The 22,539-nt window shown below is 36.4% G+C and overlaps 2 protein-coding genes across 2 annotated transcripts; both read right to left on the bottom strand.

Moving 5' to 3' along the window:
- Positions 1-13,774: 13,774 nt before the first annotated feature.
- Positions 13,775-17,255, bottom strand: LOC144438269 (acyl-coenzyme A diphosphatase NUDT19-like). The gene is made up of 3 exons (XM_078127321.1): positions 16,593-17,255; positions 15,370-15,577; positions 13,775-14,424 (listed from the first exon to the last, which is right to left on the bottom strand). Exons 1-3 carry the CDS (start codon positions 17,253-17,255, stop codon positions 14,201-14,203), a joined length of 1,095 nt encoding a protein of 364 aa, XP_077983447.1. The 3' UTR covers positions 13,775-14,200.
- Positions 17,256-18,622: 1,367 nt separating this feature from the next.
- Positions 18,623-21,229, bottom strand: LOC144437413 (acyl-coenzyme A diphosphatase NUDT19-like). The gene is made up of 3 exons (XM_078126344.1): positions 20,564-21,229; positions 19,414-19,615; positions 18,623-18,813 (listed from the first exon to the last, which is right to left on the bottom strand). The coding sequence occupies exons 1-3, from the start codon at positions 21,227-21,229 to the stop codon at positions 18,623-18,625; spliced, it is 1,059 nt and encodes a 352-aa protein (XP_077982470.1).
- Between the last annotated feature and the right edge of the window lie 1,310 nt (positions 21,230-22,539).

Genomic DNA, 22,539 nt, shown 5'->3' with positions numbered 1-22,539 from the left:
CCTCCATACCAAGGTGAGTGCATGATGTACCTTTGAGGAAGTATGTGATTGTACAGTTAAGTACAAGCTATAAGAAGGAACAACAGTATAGTTTCACAATACACTTTAGAGGGAACTGTGGAGTTGTTTTTTTATGAAGTACTGCTAATTCCTAGTTAATAGATAAAGGATTAACACTTACCCAGTGATCTTCCACACCTGAATTGTGCTTGTTCAATCTTTTCCAGACTAAGCACTTCACCATACACTTGCACGCATGTAATTAAACCATGAAAATGCTCATTATTTCCTTCTAGAGCACCCATTCTAGCCTTAAACTGTGTTGCTAGTGGTATAACCCCAACATTACTTACAGCCACATTAACACTGTCATGCCATAACATAGCTTCACCAGTTGTATTATCATAACTTAAGCCAATGTAATTCCATTCATTCAAATTCAAGACTGAGGCCGACATAGTTGCAGCTGTTTCCAAATCACGTTTGACAAACACTGCAGTAAGATCATTCGATGATTCCTGAGAGAGTTGAAGTCCAACACCATCCTGTCCAAAAGAGAACAGAGGTCCACTTGATCCACTAGGGTACACTTTCATCAACAAAGTCATGGATTTATCATTGATATCAAATGCTCCATTGTTTGGAAACTCAATGTAGGATGCAACGTCAGGAAGAAATCTGTACACACCATCTGGATAGTGATCAACATCATATGATAGTGATACACTCCAGGAAGTACCATCGTTATCATTTCCACTCATATCATCAAATTCAAACAAGAAATTCAATGGCCAAAATGCAACTGGGTCTGGAAGCTGAAAGGCTGAAACATACAAAATCAAATCAAATATGGCAAAAGGAGGCTATATTGTTTCATGAAAAGTACTAAAAATACCTTACAAAGGATAATTACACTCAAAGGAGATATTTTACAGTGAAACTTTGAAGTAAATTTCGGTTTTAGAAACACTACAGTATGGAAAAAGGATCCAAATTTGCAATGTTATCAATCAGAATCTGAATACACATTAGTTAATACACAAAAAATAGTGGCAATGGCACCGTAGCACAACTGTATTTGGCTGTTGCTATGGGTGTGAGCTTGTTGCTAGGCATATTTGCATACAATCTTTATTCACTTACCTACCAATCCCTGTTGTTATCTTTGTAATATGCATCATTTCACTGTTACTAAGGGTGTAGTTATGGTTACTAGGGCCAGTTGTGTCAAAATGTTTTGAATACTTGCAGAATAAGGCATCCAGAAACATTCCCACCAAGATTCAGCCCCATTCATCATGTAGTTTTCAAGGGTTTATGACCAAAATTGAGATTTTATAGACCTAATTTGCATATTGCTGATGGGATTATCATGTTTTGAATACACCTTCCTCTACACTACCCAAATGCACCCCCATTACATTTCAACCCAACCTGCTCCGTAGTTCTTTGGAATGATAGATTTTTGACCAAAAAGACATATTTTAGCCCTATTTGCATATCACTGATGGGATCATGTCATGAACAATTCTTCATATAAACACACCTAAGAACATTCCCACCAAGTTTCAGCCCAATCTGCTCATTAATTTTGGAATTAAAGAATTTTGACAAAAAGACAAATGTTTAGACCTAATTTGCATATCACTGATGAGATCATCAAATTCTTCATCAAAACACCCCTAAGAATGTTCCCACCTAATTTCAGCCCAATCTGCCCAGTAGTTTTGGAATTTAAGTTTTTTTACCAAGAATAACATTTTTTTACCCAAAACACACATCTTTGATGTGATCATTTTCATTTGAACAATTTCCCAACTTGACACCAAAAGTAATGTCACCACCAAATTATAAGGCAATTGGTTATGCAATTTTTGAGTTTAAGTTGTTCACACACACACACACACACACACACACACACACACACACACACACACACACAAACACACACAGACACACACACACACACACACACACACAAACACACACACACACAGAGAGAGACAGACAGACAGATGGATCGACAGAGAGACAGAGAGACAGACAGACAGACAGACAGACAGACAGACAGACAGACGGATGGATGGAGACACCGAACCATGCCTAAAGCGTTACTGAACCATATATTAAAGTTCAGTTGTGCTAAAAATGAATTCTTGTATCAAAATTGAGATTAAAATAATACATTTCATGAACATTACTCAATACAAATATTTTTCATAATTCCTACATATGTTTGGAACAACTCCTAAACTGAACAGAGATGGAGCAAAAGTTCAAAACTTGTGCACAGAACATGTACATGTATTATTTTAAAAAGTGTACATACTAGGACTTTGTGGTGGTGCTGTAGTTGACAAGCCTTGTGTCCCAGACTGGTCTGTACCTTCAATCTCATCTCGAGTCATTCCATACATGGGATCTTCATTGGGATTATACTTGAAATAGAGATTATCATCAACAAAGGCAGTGTATCGTTCATCACTACCGGCACCAAGGCAACCCTATTTGAAGTCAGAATAATCAGTAAGGTGGTTTTACAATATATATTTTTAGCAGGTTGCAGGTACTGTAATTACTAGTATGACACATTTATCCAAAATATTTATCTGTATCTAATAACATTTATTCACAAATATAATAAAATTAGCCTTAAAATAGGTACATAACAGAATACACATGGCAAAAAGGGATCAAGAATGAGCAAAGCTAGTCAAGCTTGTATCCCTGGTGACTAACAGACATACATGTAAGTGTATACATATAGAGTGTATAAAAATGTAAATGTATGTTCACAGGATGTTGTGTACAAGTGCAGCTCTCGCAATTATTTGCATAAAGATGCACAATAATGTTTGCTGTGTTGCACCAGAGTGCAAACATCAATAGTATGTGTACACAGACCAGTGGAAGTAATTCACATGTGTACACACACCAGTGGAAGTAATTCACAGATATCAATAGTATGTGTACACACACCAGTGGAAGAAATCACAGATATACATGTAATAGTACAAAGAGTAAGACTTACTCTTGTTGAATACTGCAGGTGGTCACCAATACACACCATAAAAAGCTGTAACTCTAGTGCATATTCGTCTCGTAAGAAGGCTGGTGAAAAATTTACTTCCAATGTCACATTTTCACCGTGTTGAACACCTTGCCCACCTCTCAGATCTTCACCTCTTTGATTAGCCAATTTAATAATGTAAATCTGTCAAAAGATGCCATCAGTGGATGTCACAATACTATAGACACCAATGTGTCCTCTCAGGCAATTTGTCATTCTACTGACACAGCAATTTGTTATGAAGGACTACATTTAGTATTCCCTTATCCTATACTGACAAGGAAATCCAGTTTTTATCACTGTAACTTTACCATAAAGTTGGTCTTTTAGTAGATGGCACACTGTTGCACACATGACCTTCAACTTTCAAAGCTGAGTGCACTTTAGATATTCAGAACTTTATCTATCAAACAATTTGTGATTGACAAAATACATCCTACAATTTCCATGCGAAGTGTCATAGTCCAAACATGTCAACTGAATAGGAGATTTGATAAGTGTCAAATGTGATACTAACACTTCGTTGACAAGTCTTTATCATTGAACGTATACAACAACAGTTAAAGAAAACGGAGTGATTTCACCAAAATATACTATGTAGATTACCTACGCTCTGAGTTTCGAACTAATACAAGATTAACGCTTCATTATTTTGTTAGGTTTAATTTTTGCCAAGGTTGGGTATCCAGTGATTTAACACCACCGTGACATTTTAGTAAATGTTGATAAAGGATTGCAATTTTCTGAATCTAGTTAGGTACTGTCAAATACATGATTTGAAAGTTTGTAGTTTTAATTCAAATATAATAACCACATTTTAATACCATTATCATCAATGTACATCATATTATGTATGTTTGATACTGTACTCTCCATAGACATTAATGGACATAATAAATACTTACAGTAATGAAGTCCTTCTCTTCATCAGCAGCACTGACCACAGTTTGTAAGGTCAGACCAGTTTTCACACTCCTTGCATCCATGTCCAGCTGTACACATCCTGTAGAAATGAAGAGTATAAAATAAGGGAATTAATGAATTATACTTCTCTTCATCTTGTTGTCACTGTTTCAACCATGGTCTTAGTTCCAGTTAACAGGCCACTTTCGAGTTAACAAGTAAGTAGACACTTGAATGGAGTCTATGTATTACAATTTTGGAGTTGTGACATAAATATTGATTTTTAACTACAAATATGGCTGTCATTTGGTCAAATTTGCATATGTCGCTAAACAAAGTGACATGCATATGACCCGATATAACATGTCTCCTTTGTGCCACGTTTGAAAGAAATCAGATATTGAACGTCTGAGAAATGGCGTATTACGGTCGGATGGATGGATGCACAGACGGATAGAGCCCATTGTAATAATCTCCCTCTTCAGGGGACTTAAAATGTCTGCAAATTTCTTCACCATCAATGAAACTGTCAGTAATCTTGCTAACCCAACTCGTGTACCTAAGGCAAAGTGCATGTATAAATTGTCCATACAATGACAAAGTTTATGAAAAAATCTGTATTTCATGGAGTGGTGTTCCCCTTTAAAACCAGACTTTGCTATATCATCACACTCATTTTTGCATTAAGTCTTGCATCAAATAACAACTGGTGCCTATACGTTATAAAACAAATTCATCCAGAAATGTTCATTTATAACATGGAATACTATTTTCCCTTACCTTCATTAGTATTCATATCTTCACATTGATTTGCATAATATTCAAATTCAAAGTTACCAGCTGCACCAATGGGCATCTCAGATGTTAATGAGGTGGTATCTACTTCTAATTCAAATTTAAATTCCCAACTTTGAGTGCAAAATCCTGGTTCAAGAACCTGACACACAGGCGACTCTGCTGGTACAGTTGATGGCTGAAGGTTAAAAATTGTTGATTTGTGTACTTGTTGTCACAAATAAAAACAAATTTACAATATAGCTTGTAATAAATAATAATTGTACGAGTGGCATTATTGTTTTTTATCACTTGGACATCAAAATGAATGTTATTTTCTTTCAACATTTCACATATTTTCTCTAAAATACAACATGTACAATCAAGCAAGAATTTTCTCTCAAAGAGTGAGTTTTGTGGTAGAATTAGACCAAATTAAAAAAGTGTGTTTCTGACAACCCAACTGACCCTATAATTGTCTTCACTTACTTCTTTTTCACCTCATCAAACTCTCTCAGAAGTATTGTGACCAATGAGTATCTTATCTTGGGGTCAAAGTAATTATTAATAAAAAAAAAATTTTTAAAGTAGAATAAAATAAAATTCCAACCTACTTACCCTATATTCTGAAGTCATGTTATTTTGCCTTACAATAAAACTTTATCCAGTCGCAAACATTGATATGCTTCCTCAAATTGACTAGCTTATAACAGACAGACAGCTACATATATATGCGTGGACACACCTCACATACTCAAGATGCTGACCCTATCCCTGTCATGGCAGGTGACAATTAATCAAAACACAATGTTAGCACCCACCATTATACAGCATAACTCCACTTCAAATCAAATCCTGGGCTATCCTTTCCCTAGACTATAAGATACGTCATTTCACTCTGCCCTCATCGGCCTCCTCTCTCTTTGAGAGGGGTTGACCAATGATGTGTGACTCTGTGCCCCATCGTGGCGTACGTACCTTACATTTCCTGTGTTACTAACCTTGTGGTGTCATTTATCTGTTTAATTGTCAATAAAAGTACATCTATACTTACAGCTTCCATTGTTTGAACTAATTTGTTTTGAGGATTATCAGACACATATGTAACAGATCCATTTTTGTAGACATTCATTTCATTTCCACTCATTGGGGACGTTGTTGATACACCGAAGATGATATATGTCCTGGCAGGATCTGGGCTTCCATCAGCTAGCAGTACAGGTTCCACAATAGCGAAGTCAAACACTGCTTTTAAATCAACTCTGGAACTTAGCACAGAGCTGAAATCAAACACACTCAAAATAAATATCAGATCTTTGATTTGTTTCGGTCACTGACATAAACAAGACAACAGAAAAAGTCCATCAACTCAAACGACAATAGAGAGAGACTAACATTACTGAAACAGTCTCTTTGAACTGTTCAAAGTCATCACTTGTATCAGATGATAACTGGACTTTACTCAACAAGTGTCAAATAGCATTGAGAATGCCATGCCATGAAATAAAAGGCATTTTCATAAATTTTGGGTTCTGGAGAGTCATTTCATGACTTTACACCACCTACATTAGACATGATTTCAGACAAACACCAATTTGAATTTCTGCCTGATTTGGGGATTATTGCTGTTAGTCACATTGCCTCATGGAAGTCAGCATGTAGACATGCATATGTAATAAATGAACATTAACTATTCATGACTCCTAAGTGCTTATTACCTTCAGTATAAACACCATCAATATTCATTTTTCACCTATTACATATGCATATCTGCTGTCTCCCTTGAGGCAATGTGTCCATAGCACAAATCCCGTAACCAGTGGCACAAACACATAAACGACAGTGATGTAAAATATGTAGTCTTGCTGCTAGACGTTCGGGCTTTCTTTCGATGCTATAACTATAAGCGAACGAAGTTCGCATGTGAGGGCCTGCCCGAACAGTCTAGCGAATGTCATTTTCAGACCGGACATTCCATTGAGATTACATTGAGCGGTGGGTTGGGCCATCTATGCATATATATACTTTAATATATTCAATAACCTATGACCTCGGGGAATCTCTGCATGCAAGTGTTGACAAACACATTTACGTCATTACTATGGCTTATCGGTTTATGGTAATTGTGAGTTTGATGAGTGTGTAGACGTTGTCATTCACACATTTCAGTTAACGCATTGGTGGTTATTTATACAAGCCCCTCCTTAAGATGAATATGCATGAAAATTTAGCTATTGTTCTCTGTTTGTGCTTGTCGCTAATACGGTTATCTGATTGGCAGTTATTTATATCCTGATGACATTCGCTAGACCTTGGATGTTCCATCCTCGATAGCGTTGTTCGGCTGTGTGTCGTATTTTATCGGAAGAACATCCGAGGGCTAGCTGATAGACTATAAAATATGCTGCCCAAATGACATCATATACATGTATACTAGCTTTTAATTCAAAACAACCTTGACTTGCTAGCTACATGAGTTTTCATTTATATTATAGACAAGAGTCAATTCATAACACATACTTGACAATAACATATCTTGAGAGCCTCCATGTCAATGAGATCTCACTTTGTACATAGGCAACTGCTTTGGGGTTGTCACCTCCATGTCCATTGAGTATTGTAGCTGGTCGTACATTCATGGCGTATAACGTTGTATCTGCTTCCACCTCTTCATAATTGATCTGTACATTCCAAGCTTTGGTGCCATCAGTTTGTTGACACTCAAAAAGTGTAGACAAATTTCCAACATATTGTATCTGGAAGGAAAGAAAAATATCAGGTGACTGGACTATTGGAAGTTGAAAACTTCGAACACAGTTGTCAAAAACTAGACGAATATCAGGCCATGGCCCGTAGAGGTACTGTGATCAGATGAATAACTTCTCATTTAGGCAACACATGAACTTTCTTACTAGTTTATGCATGATCGAATGTTTGTCCAGTGTGATAATCTCCCAGCAGATGAGAGATAAAGCAAACTGTTAATGTAAGTGATATCTCGCCAATTATAAGATTAGGAATGTTTTAATTTAGAAGAATGGACAAGGCGTCTTTATTTAGTCAATAAAGAAGAGAGAGAATTACATACAGCCTCAGACTGCTAGTGGTCTGAGATATAGCTGAGAGCAAAGTAACCAGGGAGAGAAAAAGAGATAGTTTTAAAACTCAATGAGTGAACTGATCAATATCACACACAAAATAAGTTATATTGCACCACAAAAATTGATCATTCAATCGATCAATCATTCAACCAAATAATAAATAAATCAATCAATCAATCAATCAATCAATAAATCAACCGATCGATCGATCGATCAATCAGTTACATGCTCGCTGCCCCCTGTGGTTTAACAGTAATCCTACCTCCATAGGTTCGCGATTTGTCTCGACTATGCCAATGCCATAGCCAAACCATTATCATCACTCAGCTGAGCGTCCGAAATATGTACTGCCAAACGTCTCCAATGACTGAGCAGAATTGCAGAGTCATGTTGTCCCTTCTTCTCCTTTGATGACTGATGCCGATAGGACAGCTATACCTCCGGATGTAGGGCCCGCGCCCGGGATGTAGGGGCGATCCAGCAATGGATGCAGTGCAACTAAATTTTTAGTCTGCTGTGAACTTTTCGGACACAGCGCCCTCTATTGATGAATAATTTCGTGCTTGGCGTACGTTTTCCGTGTGTGTGTCGACGCGACATGTATAAAGTATTATAACTTCAGTTAATAACGTAATTACAATGTAAATGTACAAAATCCCGAACATTTTGGCTTCTAACGTTACCATTAGTTCTTCAAATAACTTGCAGGATAGTTGTAACATTTACAGTGTATCGGGAAAACTGTAACTGTGTTATTCCCCTACAATCATAACATCGACTTGTATTGGACTCTATTTCCATTATTGATGATACATCCCCACATGTGAGGATACCGAGGAAGGTTGGGGAACATTAGACGCTACACAGTCCCAAGATCAACAGAGATGGGGCATCGAACTACCTAACATCTACAATCGGCTGATCAAACCGCTTCCTAGGGGTCACTGAGCTGTAATTATGGAATTTGTCATTATGTGATGAGGATCGTTGACCAAGACATTTGAAAGCTCAATGCTACAAAACTTTGAACTGCTTGTGACAGTGTGTGTTATAACCTTTGTAAATCATTTGATCTACCAAACTAATGAAAACTGTTGGTATATATATATATATATATATATATATATATATATATATATATATATATATATATATATATATATATATATATATATATATATATATATATATAATACAACTTAATTAATGTAGGTGTCAACTTACATTGTCCATTCTTGTAGTTCCGTTTTTAAAATAGCCATCACCTCTGATATAAATGTTAAATAGGTCCTTATTGCCAGTTCCATTCAGATCTTTGAAAAACTCGTCGCTGAAATAATTGTCCGCTAAAGTTGCATCATTGTAGATATTTGAACAACTACCAGTATTTGTGGATATCAAATTACCACTTGTTTCATCTATGAACGGTTCACCTTGTCGAATAAACGGCTGAAAATCAAGCACCCATATTTCATCTATTCCTGTAGAAACAATGATAATTAAAGAAATTCAGGTCACACAATAATTGTTCGTATATAAAAACATATCTTTGCTAACCGCATAGATATTTGCTAGAACAAGAAGGAGAAAAGGTTTTGGGTTGATTTGAATTTTTCGATTGATTATCAACAGCTTGATTGATTGAGTGATTGGTTGATTGGTTGGTTGGTTGGTTGGTTGGTTGGTTGGTTGGTTGGTTGGTTGGTTGGTTGGTTGATTGATTGATTGATTGATCATTGATTAGTGTGTTCGATCACAATTAAACCTATTGTTTTTATAACATGGACAATGGACTGGAGATTGTACAATAAAATACTATTGACATGCAAAAAACCTGAAGTAACATGCGAAATAATTAGTAATGGTCTGAAAGATTTGTTTCTAGGGAAAGAACATTTCAGAAGAGGGAATCCCGTGCGTAACGCCTCCCCCACCCCCCTCCTCCGATCGTTAGCCTAACTAATCTCGACTAAAAATTTTAACTGAACTCTTGAAATTGTATATTTGCCCGTTTTATCGTGTTATTTTTTTTTAAATTACAAAAAAGTACATGTATCAAAGTACCCATTTTTTCCCAAACCGGTGGGAAGAGGTACATTGTATTTCGTTAAAATCAATGAAGTATTTCCTCGAACAGAAAGTGTTATCCATTATCGTCATATACGCCGTAAATCATTGCCACTAAAAATTCAAACAGTGTATTCTGAAATCAACGGTGATAGATAAGACAAGAGTTGTATAGTTACCGAAAGTATCTTCGACTACAATATCGAGTTCAACTCGACTGTCAACCACCACCCATTTGTTGAGGTATACCTGTCCCATGTCTTCGAAGACGTCATCTTCTGTTTTGTCAGCAAACTCTTCACCGAAACGACCAGTTGCCGTGGACAAGTTAAATCCACAAATTACAACAATAGTATAGATGAAATATGTATTCTTCGGCATAATGTTTGACTCGGTCAGTTTCGAGGACGGAATTACTGAAAATGAACAAACATTGCCTCGTTGCGTCAAGTGTTACAACCCGGCGAAGCTCTGATTGTATGTGTCATATATTGTACGAACTTACAAAATCCAAGTTCGTCCAGGTGTACGTACAATAATCTCTGTCTCTGATTGGCTAATCGACGAGTTCCAATGTCTAAACCAAGGTGTCAGTTGTGAGCTCCATTTTACATATTATATCTCGGATCGGAAAACTGGCGACGTGTAACATTGACAAACAAAGTGGTTTCCTGAATGTGAAGGACGCCAAACCAGGTGTACACAAATTCTGATTGGGTTCACTTTGCCTTTTATGTATAATACAGTTTAACATGCCAATCAACACTTTTCCACTTTTTTTCAAGCATAGAAGCAAATCATGATTTCAAACTGTAAAGAATCAGTTCATAATTGAATTTCAAACTGGACCTCAAATTGTGGTTGGTTTCCAAGTAAAGACTTGACACACTTAGCCTCGATACAAAACTTCAAAAGTTATTGGGCAATTTCCTATAAGTTATAATTTGACCTTGAAGATAAAAGATGAAGATCAAAGTTCTGAATGATTACTTCTATAAACATGATGCAGACACCTGAATTGAGTCCCTTGGTACAAAACTTTCGAAGTTTTTGAGCAATTTGACCTTGATGATAGAGGTCACAGTCAAACGTCAAACAATATCAGTTCCCGTCATATCATCGGGATAGACAGTAAGCTTACACGAAGCCAGTGCAGACATGTACTACTCGAGTACCGGACATATGCGTTGCCGCATCATTGGCAACTCCTGTGTGTCTGTTACAGTCATGAGGGTGTCAGAAAGATGGCTGAGTGTGATGAAAGAGTATGAAGAGATAGATGTGTAATCTTAACCTTTATTTCTTATAAAGCGCTTACATTAAAAATAATCACAATGCACTGTACAACTGACAGGAATAAAAAAGACAACAAAAATACATCATGCGAATTTTTTTAAGATATCCACATATCAGAAGAACACACTAGTAAAAGGGTACACATACACAAAGGTAAAATATAAAAAGTGCCTAATGATAAAAAGACCTAAAAAGGTTAGTTTTCAAACTGCTTTTAAACTGTCATATTGAGGAGTAGCTGTAATTATCGTTTCTTGTGATTTTGAGGGTTTTTCTTCTGTTTTTATGCATTTTTCGTTCCGATGTTGAACTGGAAGCAAACGCTACAATTCCTGTAACGTTACGCGAATACGAAGCGGTTCAGATCTTAATAATCGCAAAGTCGGGTGGATTTTTCTGTTAAATTATGCCTTACCTGCCACCATTTCCTAACTCCAACATTAATTATGGAGCCTTCAAGACCCAAGAAGTGTTCAGAGGTACCCCAAATCGGCAAATGTAGCAACGCACGCAGCATTTTGAAACAGGTAGTTCGCTGACATCTCGCTCACGTTTTCAGCCTGATCTTTCCTATTTGTGTTTACGTTACAGGAATTGAAGCGTTTGCTTCCAGTTAAACATCGGAACGACAAAAAAACAGAAGAAAACTCATTCAAAATCACAGCAAACTATACAATTATTGCAGCTAATGAAGGAGTAGCTAGGAGCTGCGATGGGAAAGCATTCTATAGATGAGGGGCACAGATGGAGATGGGTCATTTCTGTATATAAACCCCCCCCCCCCATGAATCTCTGTGTCCGTTGGTCAGCTAAAAAGTATTTGCAAGGTGTTTCCTTTCAATGTCACATTCGTATAATAAAATTGCTTGGTTTACAGACTTAACTTGTCTGCTTTCTGCTTTAACCCTTTCAGGACTAGAAACTTTCCCGTCAAAATTTTTGAACAAAAATTCTTGTTTCTCTGTAATTTTTGGAAAAAGATCAACTTTATTTTAGACCAGAATTCAAGAAATATTACTTCCCAATGAAGTAATATTCTTAAATTTTAGAAAATGTTCTTACAATCAAGTTTCTATTTATTCCAATGTCGTCTCTAGGAATGAAAGGGTTAATACAACAATGTACCAAGTCAAGGCAGTCATTCAATACAAATTTAGTTCACAAAACCCATTGCAACTATTTTGGCCCTCACTTCAGTCCACAAGATGCTTCCAAACAACACTTTAAGTAGCATCTGATGAAGCAATACGACTGAGAATTCTTCATATTTTGTATATTGTATGTTTGTTTTTGTTTTTTGTTGTTTTGGGAATGATCATCTTGATTATTCCTATATCAGATTGTGGTAAAAACTATACAACTATTTATCTTCACCAGTCCCATATTCAGGGTCTTATAAAATTGTTGATGTATCTTGTTAACTGCCTCTTGTATTCTTATATGACTGGCATCCACTGCCAACGTTTTCCTCTGTCTGTGTCTCTGTCTGTCTGTCTGTGTCTGTCTGTCTGTCTCTCTCTGTCTGTCTCTCTCTCTCTGTCTCTCTCTCTCTGTCTCTGTCTCTGTCTCTCTCTCTCTCTCTCTCTCTCTCTCTCTCTCTCTCTCTCTCTCTCTCTCTCTCTCTCTCTCTCTCTCTCTCTCTCTCTCTCTCTCTCTCTCTCTCTCTCTCTCTCTCTCTCTCTCTCTCTCTCTCCCCATTTTCACTAATGTAGGGAGGCCACCCTTGATGTGATGCTGGTATTGCACATTGCTGCAAATAGTAGTGGGTAACTGGAATATGACAAAGAACATGAACAGACACAATTGAAAGCATAATTCAAATAAGTTTATTAAAATTGTGCATAGACAATGACATCGGATGTACAGACATTCTCTTCAAGCAGATATTAAAATTACATTTTTAAAGAAGTTGGAACAGATATTAGTTGTGCTCTTATTTTGGTAAATATTGAATATTTAAATCTTCTCTTCCCATTTGTATATGCATGTACAGAGTTCTCACTGTAATGGCTGGCAGTGGTAGGTACCAACAGATACTCATATAATGTAACCTCAACAACATAATTCAAATCAATACTACTAATCAATATTCAGTGTTTCTGTACACTATACATTTGATGTTAATATTAATGCTATGCTCATGAATCTGAATCTGAATCTGAATCTGAATCTGAACCTGAATGTAACAGATCAGTACCACTTTACAGCTCAGTGGTGGTGTGGCATGATCTTCGGTGCACATGTCCTTTTGGGGTGTTTACAAATAAGACTGCTCCTGAAATACAGAAATGTTATGGTTTTTTTCAAAGATCATGTGTAATCTCATTTTAACTCTTGTACTGATTGCTTTCTCTTTCTGTCCCTTGTTGCTTATTACAAATTTTGTTGCATTACCACTGTGATTTATTGAACAATGTGGGACAGCAAGGGAAGCAAATCGGTATGAAAGAACAGATTAAACTAAGATATACTTTGAGATTACACTTGAAAAACATGAAAGTATTGCATTTAATTATGAAACTCAAGTTTGTAAGCATCCCAACAAGACATGATATGTGACACACAAGTTGGCAAGATTAGGAATGGCTATACAGTATGTGGTTTATCAATCAAAGTAAGCCTACAATCATCTGTCTTTTAGTTCATATGGCCTGTGTTTGTATCACCCGACTAGGCAGTCTTCTTTTTGACATTTCACCATTGACTTTGAACCAGTCGATATTGCTCATTTTCATCGTGCTATGTAAACATACAAGTTTATAATTGTAAATTACTACATTGTTAATATTGCATTTTTCTTACATTTTTACACCCTCAATGCCAAATCATTCTTTTTTACCTACTTGTTTATAAATGTCAGTACTTTTTATTTCCACTCTTAATTTTATTCATTTATGAACCCTGATGAATAATTATCTCTGTATAATTGGAATGTCACAAAAGAACTTGTTTGGAACTAGCTTCTTGCTCTACTATCAAACCTCAATCATCATAATTTGGCCTTGTTTTGATTACAGTCTGATGGGTAGGTCAATGCTGAAATTTGTCCATATGGTAGTTCAATATTACAATATGTAGCTGAATCATGAACTCCTCGGAATTCAGTCCTGTGTAGGTGTTTGGATGACTGTCTGTTTTCATACAATGTTTGGTTGAGATCCACAATGTCCTTGTCACCAGTGAAGTCTGGATTTACAGGATACATGCTGTCACCTGTTGTAGATCAATAATACATGGTCAGATGTTAAACACACAAGGTTTCTTTTAGGAACACACTCTACTGAAAGCTCTGTAACAGCATTTTACATCATGTGAGAGGGTCGAAATAGAACAAGAAGGTTGATTCAATTAATGTGCCTACAGTAGTGCCTATGTAGTGTAGGGAGCAGAAATCATGTCAACCAAGAAAACATGATTCTAATTTCTATGACACGCCTACAAAGTAAAATTCTATTTCAGATAAAGAGAATACAGTGGCACTAAAAGAGAACAGGACTGTTGCCATCCCTATCCCATTCCCGACCAACCCTCTGGTCTTTTGAACTTAACAGTTTTGAATCTGTACTTCCTTCAATTGGATGAATCTAATCAGAACATCAATGCTGTTTTTTTGTTTTACTGCTGACAAGACACTGTTGTAATTTGAATGATGAAAATAATTTGAAAAGATGAGTCACAGATAAAAAGATAGCAGTCAGCTCTGTGGTTTATCAAAGATAGACAGGTTTAGCCTATTTTCTTACAGAAATCTGCAACATCTCAAGAATGTTTCTATGTCCATAATGGTATTGCAGACACCCAACATATAAATATTTTTTTGATAATATCACATGCATGTACTTGGTAAAATGGAGAGAATGCCATTTGTTCTGTGTCCATGTAGTACTAGTAGTAGTAGTATGTTTATTAGAGTGACATGTAATCACATAACATAATAGTATGAAAAACAAGTCAAAACAAAGAATTATTCAGCCCAACTGGCTTACAAGTCACTACAGTCAGTGTAAAATATATACAGGTAACACTGTTGAAAATGATATGCCAGAAACCTAACATGTTAATATGATTTTACATGGGAAAGGAGACACAACAGCATCTGTTCTAGGTCCAAGATATACAAGAAACCTAATACTATAGATAAAAATTATGATCATTTACCTGGTAAAACTGAGAGAATGCCATTTGTTGTGTTATATCTGACTGGTAACCACAATTCCAGACCTGCCTTTTGTCTTTCTACACTAAACCTACAAAGGGTGTCTAACTTCTGGAAGTTCAGGAGTCGGGCAATTTCATATACTTGTGGTGGGCCAAGAAATAGTTTCTCTTTCTTGTGATCATCTAAAGCTTCTGTTGGTGTTACCCACTGAACAGCAGAGAGACATAGAAGAGAGAGAAAATGAGTCAGGCAGCAAAGAGCTTGTTAGCATGTCATCTAGTATCAAATACAAAATGAATATATGTGTGAATGAGTTCTCCTTATATGCAAAGCAATGGTTATACATTAAAACTCTTGATTATTCAAACCTCCCCATGGACATTGATTTTGTTCAGATATGCACAGTTCCAGTTAATCGCTTTGGTGGGTGGGGCATAATTTCCCATATCTGAAACACGCTGAACAATCAAGACATCAAACCCCTAAGTTGTCTACGTAATACTGTATCAAATACTGTACCAATATACATGTAGTTGAACGTTTCATTTTACTTTTCAACATCGATCACTGCTGCACATTGTACATAGATATAAGGTGACCAATGGTCGGATGCATGATGTGCAAGAGAACTTATGGATGACCCAACAATTTGGATAAACAGGGTTTCATTGTACACTTTCTTTCAGAAATAAAGAACTACGCAATGTCATAACCAATATTAAATGTGTTGTGCATCTATCTAAATATGTATTTGAAAAATTTGATAACATAATGCAAATCTACATGTATGTGGTCACTTCAGGGACTCTGAGGTGCTTCACTCACTCACTCACTCACTCACTCACTCACTCTATTAATTTATTGTATTTCAAATATTGCATTCATTTGAGTTGAGTGAAGGCATCAGAATTTACTCAGACCATGGATCTATTATTATAATAGATCCATGGATGTAGCTCCCTTAATACATCCATGCTCAGACTGTGTCTAGAAGTAGACTGTGCTCAATGTTCACTTTCAATATAGATATTCTAATTCTACCAAGATAGGAACCATAGACTCTCCAAAGTTTATGTTGAAAAAAAAGTTGCGTGCAGTTTACGGTGAGCGTATATTTCAGAGCTAACAAGATTGTTGATATGTAAAGTATTTGACTTATGTACAATGAAAAAGAGATTCCAAAATTGACTAATGATTATGAACTATTCAGCAGTAAACCTACTTTTAAATCAACTACTTCTTTGTCATCTATAAGAGCTGTTGGGGCACCATCTATACAACAGATAAAGAATGCAGTGTCATATCGTCTTGGTTGTAGGTCAGAGGGTGTTAACCAGTCAGACCACTCAGATAATGACCATAGATCAGGTACACAGTGCAAGGATCGACACAACTCAATGAAAACGTTCGCATTTCTGCTGACACGGTTCCGCCATTGCTCAAGCTCACCATGTCGTATTTGACCTAGTGATGCTAGTTTCAATGCACCTTGTCGATGTTCTGTGACGTTCTTTGGATCTGTCACAAGCAGTACGCCACTCTCTTCAAATGTTTCCCGGATTGCACTAATGCGATACCCAAGTTCATTCGGAACTTTAGAATCCCGTTTGGTTGTGAACATGGGAGGTCTGTTGCCACTGATGTTCAAAATCGAACTGAGTGCTGATCTAAGACCATTTTCGGAATATAAATCCAGCCACTCATTCGCAAAGTCAGCTTTATCTACGACACCACCCGGGAATACGTATGAATTGGGCATAAAATTACTTTTACCGTGTCTTCGCAAAGTGAGAAGCCGGTAGTCGAAATTGTCGAGTGGTTTTGCGCTTTTAGCAGCAACAATCAACGTCGCAGCATCTCGCCAGCGTTTCAAAATGCTAGCCATGACTGATGTTACGAAATGTGATACGCGGAATGTTCAGATTTCGCGCATCGAGAGTATGATCGAGATCAAAATTGTTTTGGTTACGCAAGTCGCCATCTTTGTCGACGAAATGAATGATGGGAATCAACTACTGCCCTCCCGCGACAATATTCAAGAAACTTTTCCCTCATAGTATGTTAATAATAATATAGACCAATGTCCATAGACGTTCAGAGAAGTTGATCGTAAAACGTCTTCACACGTATCGTATGACATTGTCAGGTTTCTCTAGATAGGATAGGAAGGGGGTCATAAGTAGTCGTTTTCTTGAACATATTTATGTTTTTGATAGAACATTTCGTGAGGGGTAGACAGACAGACAGACAGACAGGAAGGAACTTTTGATTAATACCATGTTTTTCTACGTGAAAAACAAACAAAATAATGTGAAACAACATAGACAAATAGTGTGTTTGTAACTTGTTACATGTAATTAAAAAACAAAAACAAAAACAAACAAACTTCTTTGGGTTATGGAGATTCATTTCATGATTTCATGATTTCCAAGAAATGTCAAATTGCATCTTGTTTCACATTCATTGTTCTGTGATTGTCTTAGGGGTGATCCAGTTTTGCATCACAGGAGTCAGAGGACATGCATATGTATTGCATGAAAAATAAAAATTCATGAACCTAAGTGCTTATTACCTTCAGATTAATAGTCATGAATAGTTATTGGTCATCTAATACATATTTCTACTGTGTAAACATGTAACGCTCATGGCGTCCTTTTAGATCTCACCCCTGTGCAGGTAAGCATGACCTGTATACCTTGCTACTTCATGTAGTTTACCATAAAGACATTATTACATGCCTAAAGATTTTGCTTAACAGAAAAGATGGATACAAAATATCTTTTTTGAGAAAATGCAAATTTCAGATGATATCAAGAGAACTTTTAAAATGAAAATTTGTATTATGGGATACAAAACAGATTCCATTATAAAAGTAAAATCATTTTTGTTGGATGAGAACTAAATGGTCCCCCCTACTACCCCCAAACTTAAAGAATTAAGTTTTCTATCCTACATTGAACTATTGATCACTATCAAGCACGAAAAGCAGCTGAATATCAAAGTGAGGCACATAGCACAGATATTGCTGATGTTAATATGCAAATTTCCCATATATCAGGTAATTTTGATGGTCTCACTTCCTGGTCCTTTACAATGTACTTGTCACAGTGTCAGGCATAAAACCTCCTCAATATTGAAGTTAGGCACATACCACAGATGTTAATGATATTAATATGCAAATTTCCCCCACATATTTTGACATTACTTCCTGTTCTTTTATTGGTCACTTTACTTCAAGTACCAAACCTAGTCTTAGTCAATGACAGGCATAACATGTCCATCCAGTGGCTGTACATTACAATGAAACTCAAGCTCATTGGGATTTTTGAATTCCACTCGATTCAAATGTTGCACTCTTTGACGATTTTCTTCAAATGATTGGTTGATGGGTTCTGTTTCTGACTTATTAAACACATCAGGTTTTTGTGGGTATAAGTCATCTCCTGTAAAAGTGATAAAAAATGTATGTAAAATGTAAATAGAGTGTTCTGTAAAGGGTACATTTACCTTGGCTTTAAATATAATACAGTACAGTGGTAGTTACACAAATTATCATTCACTTGCAGTCAACTTGCTTAAGTACAGCCTGTGCAAAAACACCGGTGCATTTGCTTGAATGAAGTGGGCCATGGAAAGACTTCAGGCAAAGACAAAATTAGGTAAAAAACAACAACATTGCAACTCATAATTTATATAAAAACAACAGTGAGTGCCTTTGATGTAGGTTCTACCATAGACCTCCACTGTCTATGGTTCTACATGCGTTTATCAGTATCTGTTTATGTCCTGTGTGGAAGTTTATAATGTAACAGTAACAGTCACACTCAATGTTATAATAGGTAGTGGTCTATCAGTACACAGAGTCATGGGAGCTGAGCTCATGTGGTGTTTATGCTCTGATGAGTTACATTCACTATTTACATGGTATGTCTTGAAGTGATATTGTCAACTATCATCTGTCCACAATGCTACTATAGACGGTCATTTGCTGAAAAGTCTATTTCTATTTCTAACCTGCTCTGAAAATTAAGGAGAATGTTTACCTGGAAGTGCAATCAACCTTCCATCAGTCATTGTATATCTTACACCCATCCACCGGTGAAGACCTTCTGCTTCTCTTTTCATCATAAAATTATTCAAATCATTGACATTATTGAAATGACGAAGTCGTTGAAATTCATACACATGAGGTAGATTTAATTTACCAATTTTGGAATAGTTCCATGCTTCCACTGGTGTTAGCCACTGTAAAAAGCAACAACAAACAAACATGTCAATCAGTTAACGAATATCAGTGGACCATTGCGATGTCATGGGGTCCATCAACAAAACTGTGACTTACTGAGGGACACACCATGGAAATGAAACAAAACAAAAACCGCTTGTCTAACAGAGGTTTGTACTTTTTTTTTGCACAAGTTCACTGCAATAATTTGATATGGATTTGGTCTGAATAATTAAGTGATTTGTGATAATAAATCTTCAACTCAGTACCAGGACAGATTGGCCTGAAATTTGATGAGATTATTTCTATGGCTACATAGATGAAGAAATGTTCACTGAATCACTATGAACTGTTGACATACAGATTGTGTGTGTGTGTGTGTGTGTGTGTGTGTGTGTGTGTGTGTGTGTGTGTGTGTGTGTGTGTGTGTGTGCATGTATGTGTGAGCGTGTATGATTCAGCCAAAGATGCATAAGTTTCGACCCAAGTTACAATTGCTCCTTTCAAAGATGACTGAGAGATAGATATCATCATAATGCCTTGATTATTCAAGATGTAATCAGTTCACTGCAATGCCATTGGGACTACTTTAGTCTAGTTTCTATCCATGGCATCAAACCTCAAGATCTCTCTTCACATCTATCTAGCTCGATGAGGTCCTAAGATGAAATTTCAAATTCAAACCAAGCAACCCACACAATCATTAACACCATGTCTTTGTTGATCAGTCACAGAATTCTGTTAAATAATGTCCAAATATGATATATTTGTCAGCTCAGGATGCTACTACATTGGTTCCATCATTCTAACATTTGGGGGTTTACTCATTTGCATGATCAACTTTTGGTTCATGATTTCTCATTGAGCTAGACGAGGTGATGAGATGATTCGATACAACATACGTTAGCATCTAGACTACTTGTACACCTGCATGAGGTATATCAAGTTGATTTACTATACTCACTCACTTGTGTATCGACCAATTCTTTGTCATCATGAACTGCATACGGTAAGGAATTAAGGCAACACATGAACATAGCAGTATCATAACGTTTTGACAGATAGGTAGGCGTTAACCAGTTTGACCACTCTGCCAGTGCCCAAATATTGGGTACACAGTTCATTGTATCACAGAGTTCAATGAACTCACTGGCATTATTGTGCACGCGTTTTCTCCATTCATTCAATTCTTCTTGGCCCATTTTCATGACTTTAGACGTGTCAGCTGAACACCGCCTACCACTTTGAACATTTTGGTCATTTGGATTTGTAATCAATAAAACACCAGATTCTTCAAACGTCTCTCGTATAGCACAGAGTCGAAATGCTACTTCATTGGTAATCTTAGTATCGTGGTTTTTATCGGCAAGTATTGGCGCAGAGTGACTTCGAGTGTAGAGCAATGACTTAAGTGCATTGTTCAAACCCTTCTGTGTAAAATAATCGTGCCAATCATTTGAGAAATCAGCTTTATCGATGACACCACCTGGGATAACATAGGTATCTCCGAATGTGGCTTTGCTGTGTCGTTTGAGTAGGAGTACGCGATAGTTAAAACCTCCAACTTTCCTTCCTAAAGCAGCGGCGACGAACAACGTTGCTGCTTCTCTCCAGGGCTTTATCATTGATGCCATGATAATTCATAAAATGCACTTGAGTAGTCTACTACATAAAAACATGGTACTATTGGTAGACTTGATGTAACCCAAGGTGTCAAGTCACGTCAGGACAACCGTCATGTTCAACTAACTGTTATATACACTGGTAAACAGCGCCACCAAACTTTAAACATGATAAAGGCAAATATCACGACCCACGACTGATATATCGATTTGGTTGTAAAATAAATTTACATATGATAAAAAAAAAAATTCGAAAGCCGCCGTGGTGTCACTGTATATCTATGGAGTCTTTCCAAGAAAATATAGTCATTCATTACTTTACTTGTTTTCATTTTGCGTGATATTATGCCAAAAATACAACTTTAACATTTAATACATGTTCTATATCTATCTATCTATCTATCTATCTATCTATCTATCTACCAATCTATCTATCTGTGTGTCTGTCTATGGAGATAGGTAGATAGGTGTGTCGGTAGGTAGATAGATAGATATAGGTATAGGTAGGTAGATATGGATCGATCAATCAATCGATAGATGGATAGATAGATAGATAGATAGATAGATGGTTGGATGGATGGATGGATGGATGGGCTTAGATAAATACACACCAAGACACCTCATTAATTATCCCATTATACTCTTTTTGGCACTACATTAATTATTTGTTTGTTTATTACACTCATGAATTACTTGACTGGTACAATTACAAACAAAATGCAATGAACATATTCAGAGGATTGAACATATAAACTTTATTGAATTTTAACAATCTATAAGTTATACATCACGGTATCTTGTGAAGACCAAAGCTTTATACAAGCAAAGATTGTAACATGAATATACTCACAGGAGAAATAGACATTGTAATATAGAAAATAACAAATATTATGTTATTTTCTAATGACGGTTAAAATGAAAGAATTCGTTTTAGAAAGACATGCACTAAAAACTACATTTCTAGTTTGTAACACATCAATATGGGCTTGTATACATTTCTATTTGTAACACTGTAAAACACCAACATATAGGCTTGTATACAGTTCTATCATGTAACACTGTAACACATCAATATGGGCTTGCATACAGGTGTAGTATAGTTTGTAAGATATTGTGCGTTATGGCGTATGCCACCCTATCAACCAGCACTCATAAAGAGCAGATGAGGGTGGAAAGATACAATGAAAAGAAGGCCGATGATGACAGAGCAAAACAACGTATCTTACGCAGTCTTGGGCCTGTAGTGGTTGTATCAAATTAGTTTGTAATAATCCAACATTTTGTGATAGAACACTACTTGAAATAAAACTGTAGTATACATG

Source organism: Glandiceps talaboti, chromosome 7 (assembly GCF_964340395.1).
Source record: "Glandiceps talaboti chromosome 7, keGlaTala1.1, whole genome shotgun sequence".
Classification (NCBI taxonomy): domain Eukaryota; kingdom Metazoa; phylum Hemichordata; class Enteropneusta; family Spengelidae; genus Glandiceps; species Glandiceps talaboti.
Note: the sequence above shows the minus strand (reverse complement) of the source record. Positions and strands in the feature narration are given on the sequence as shown.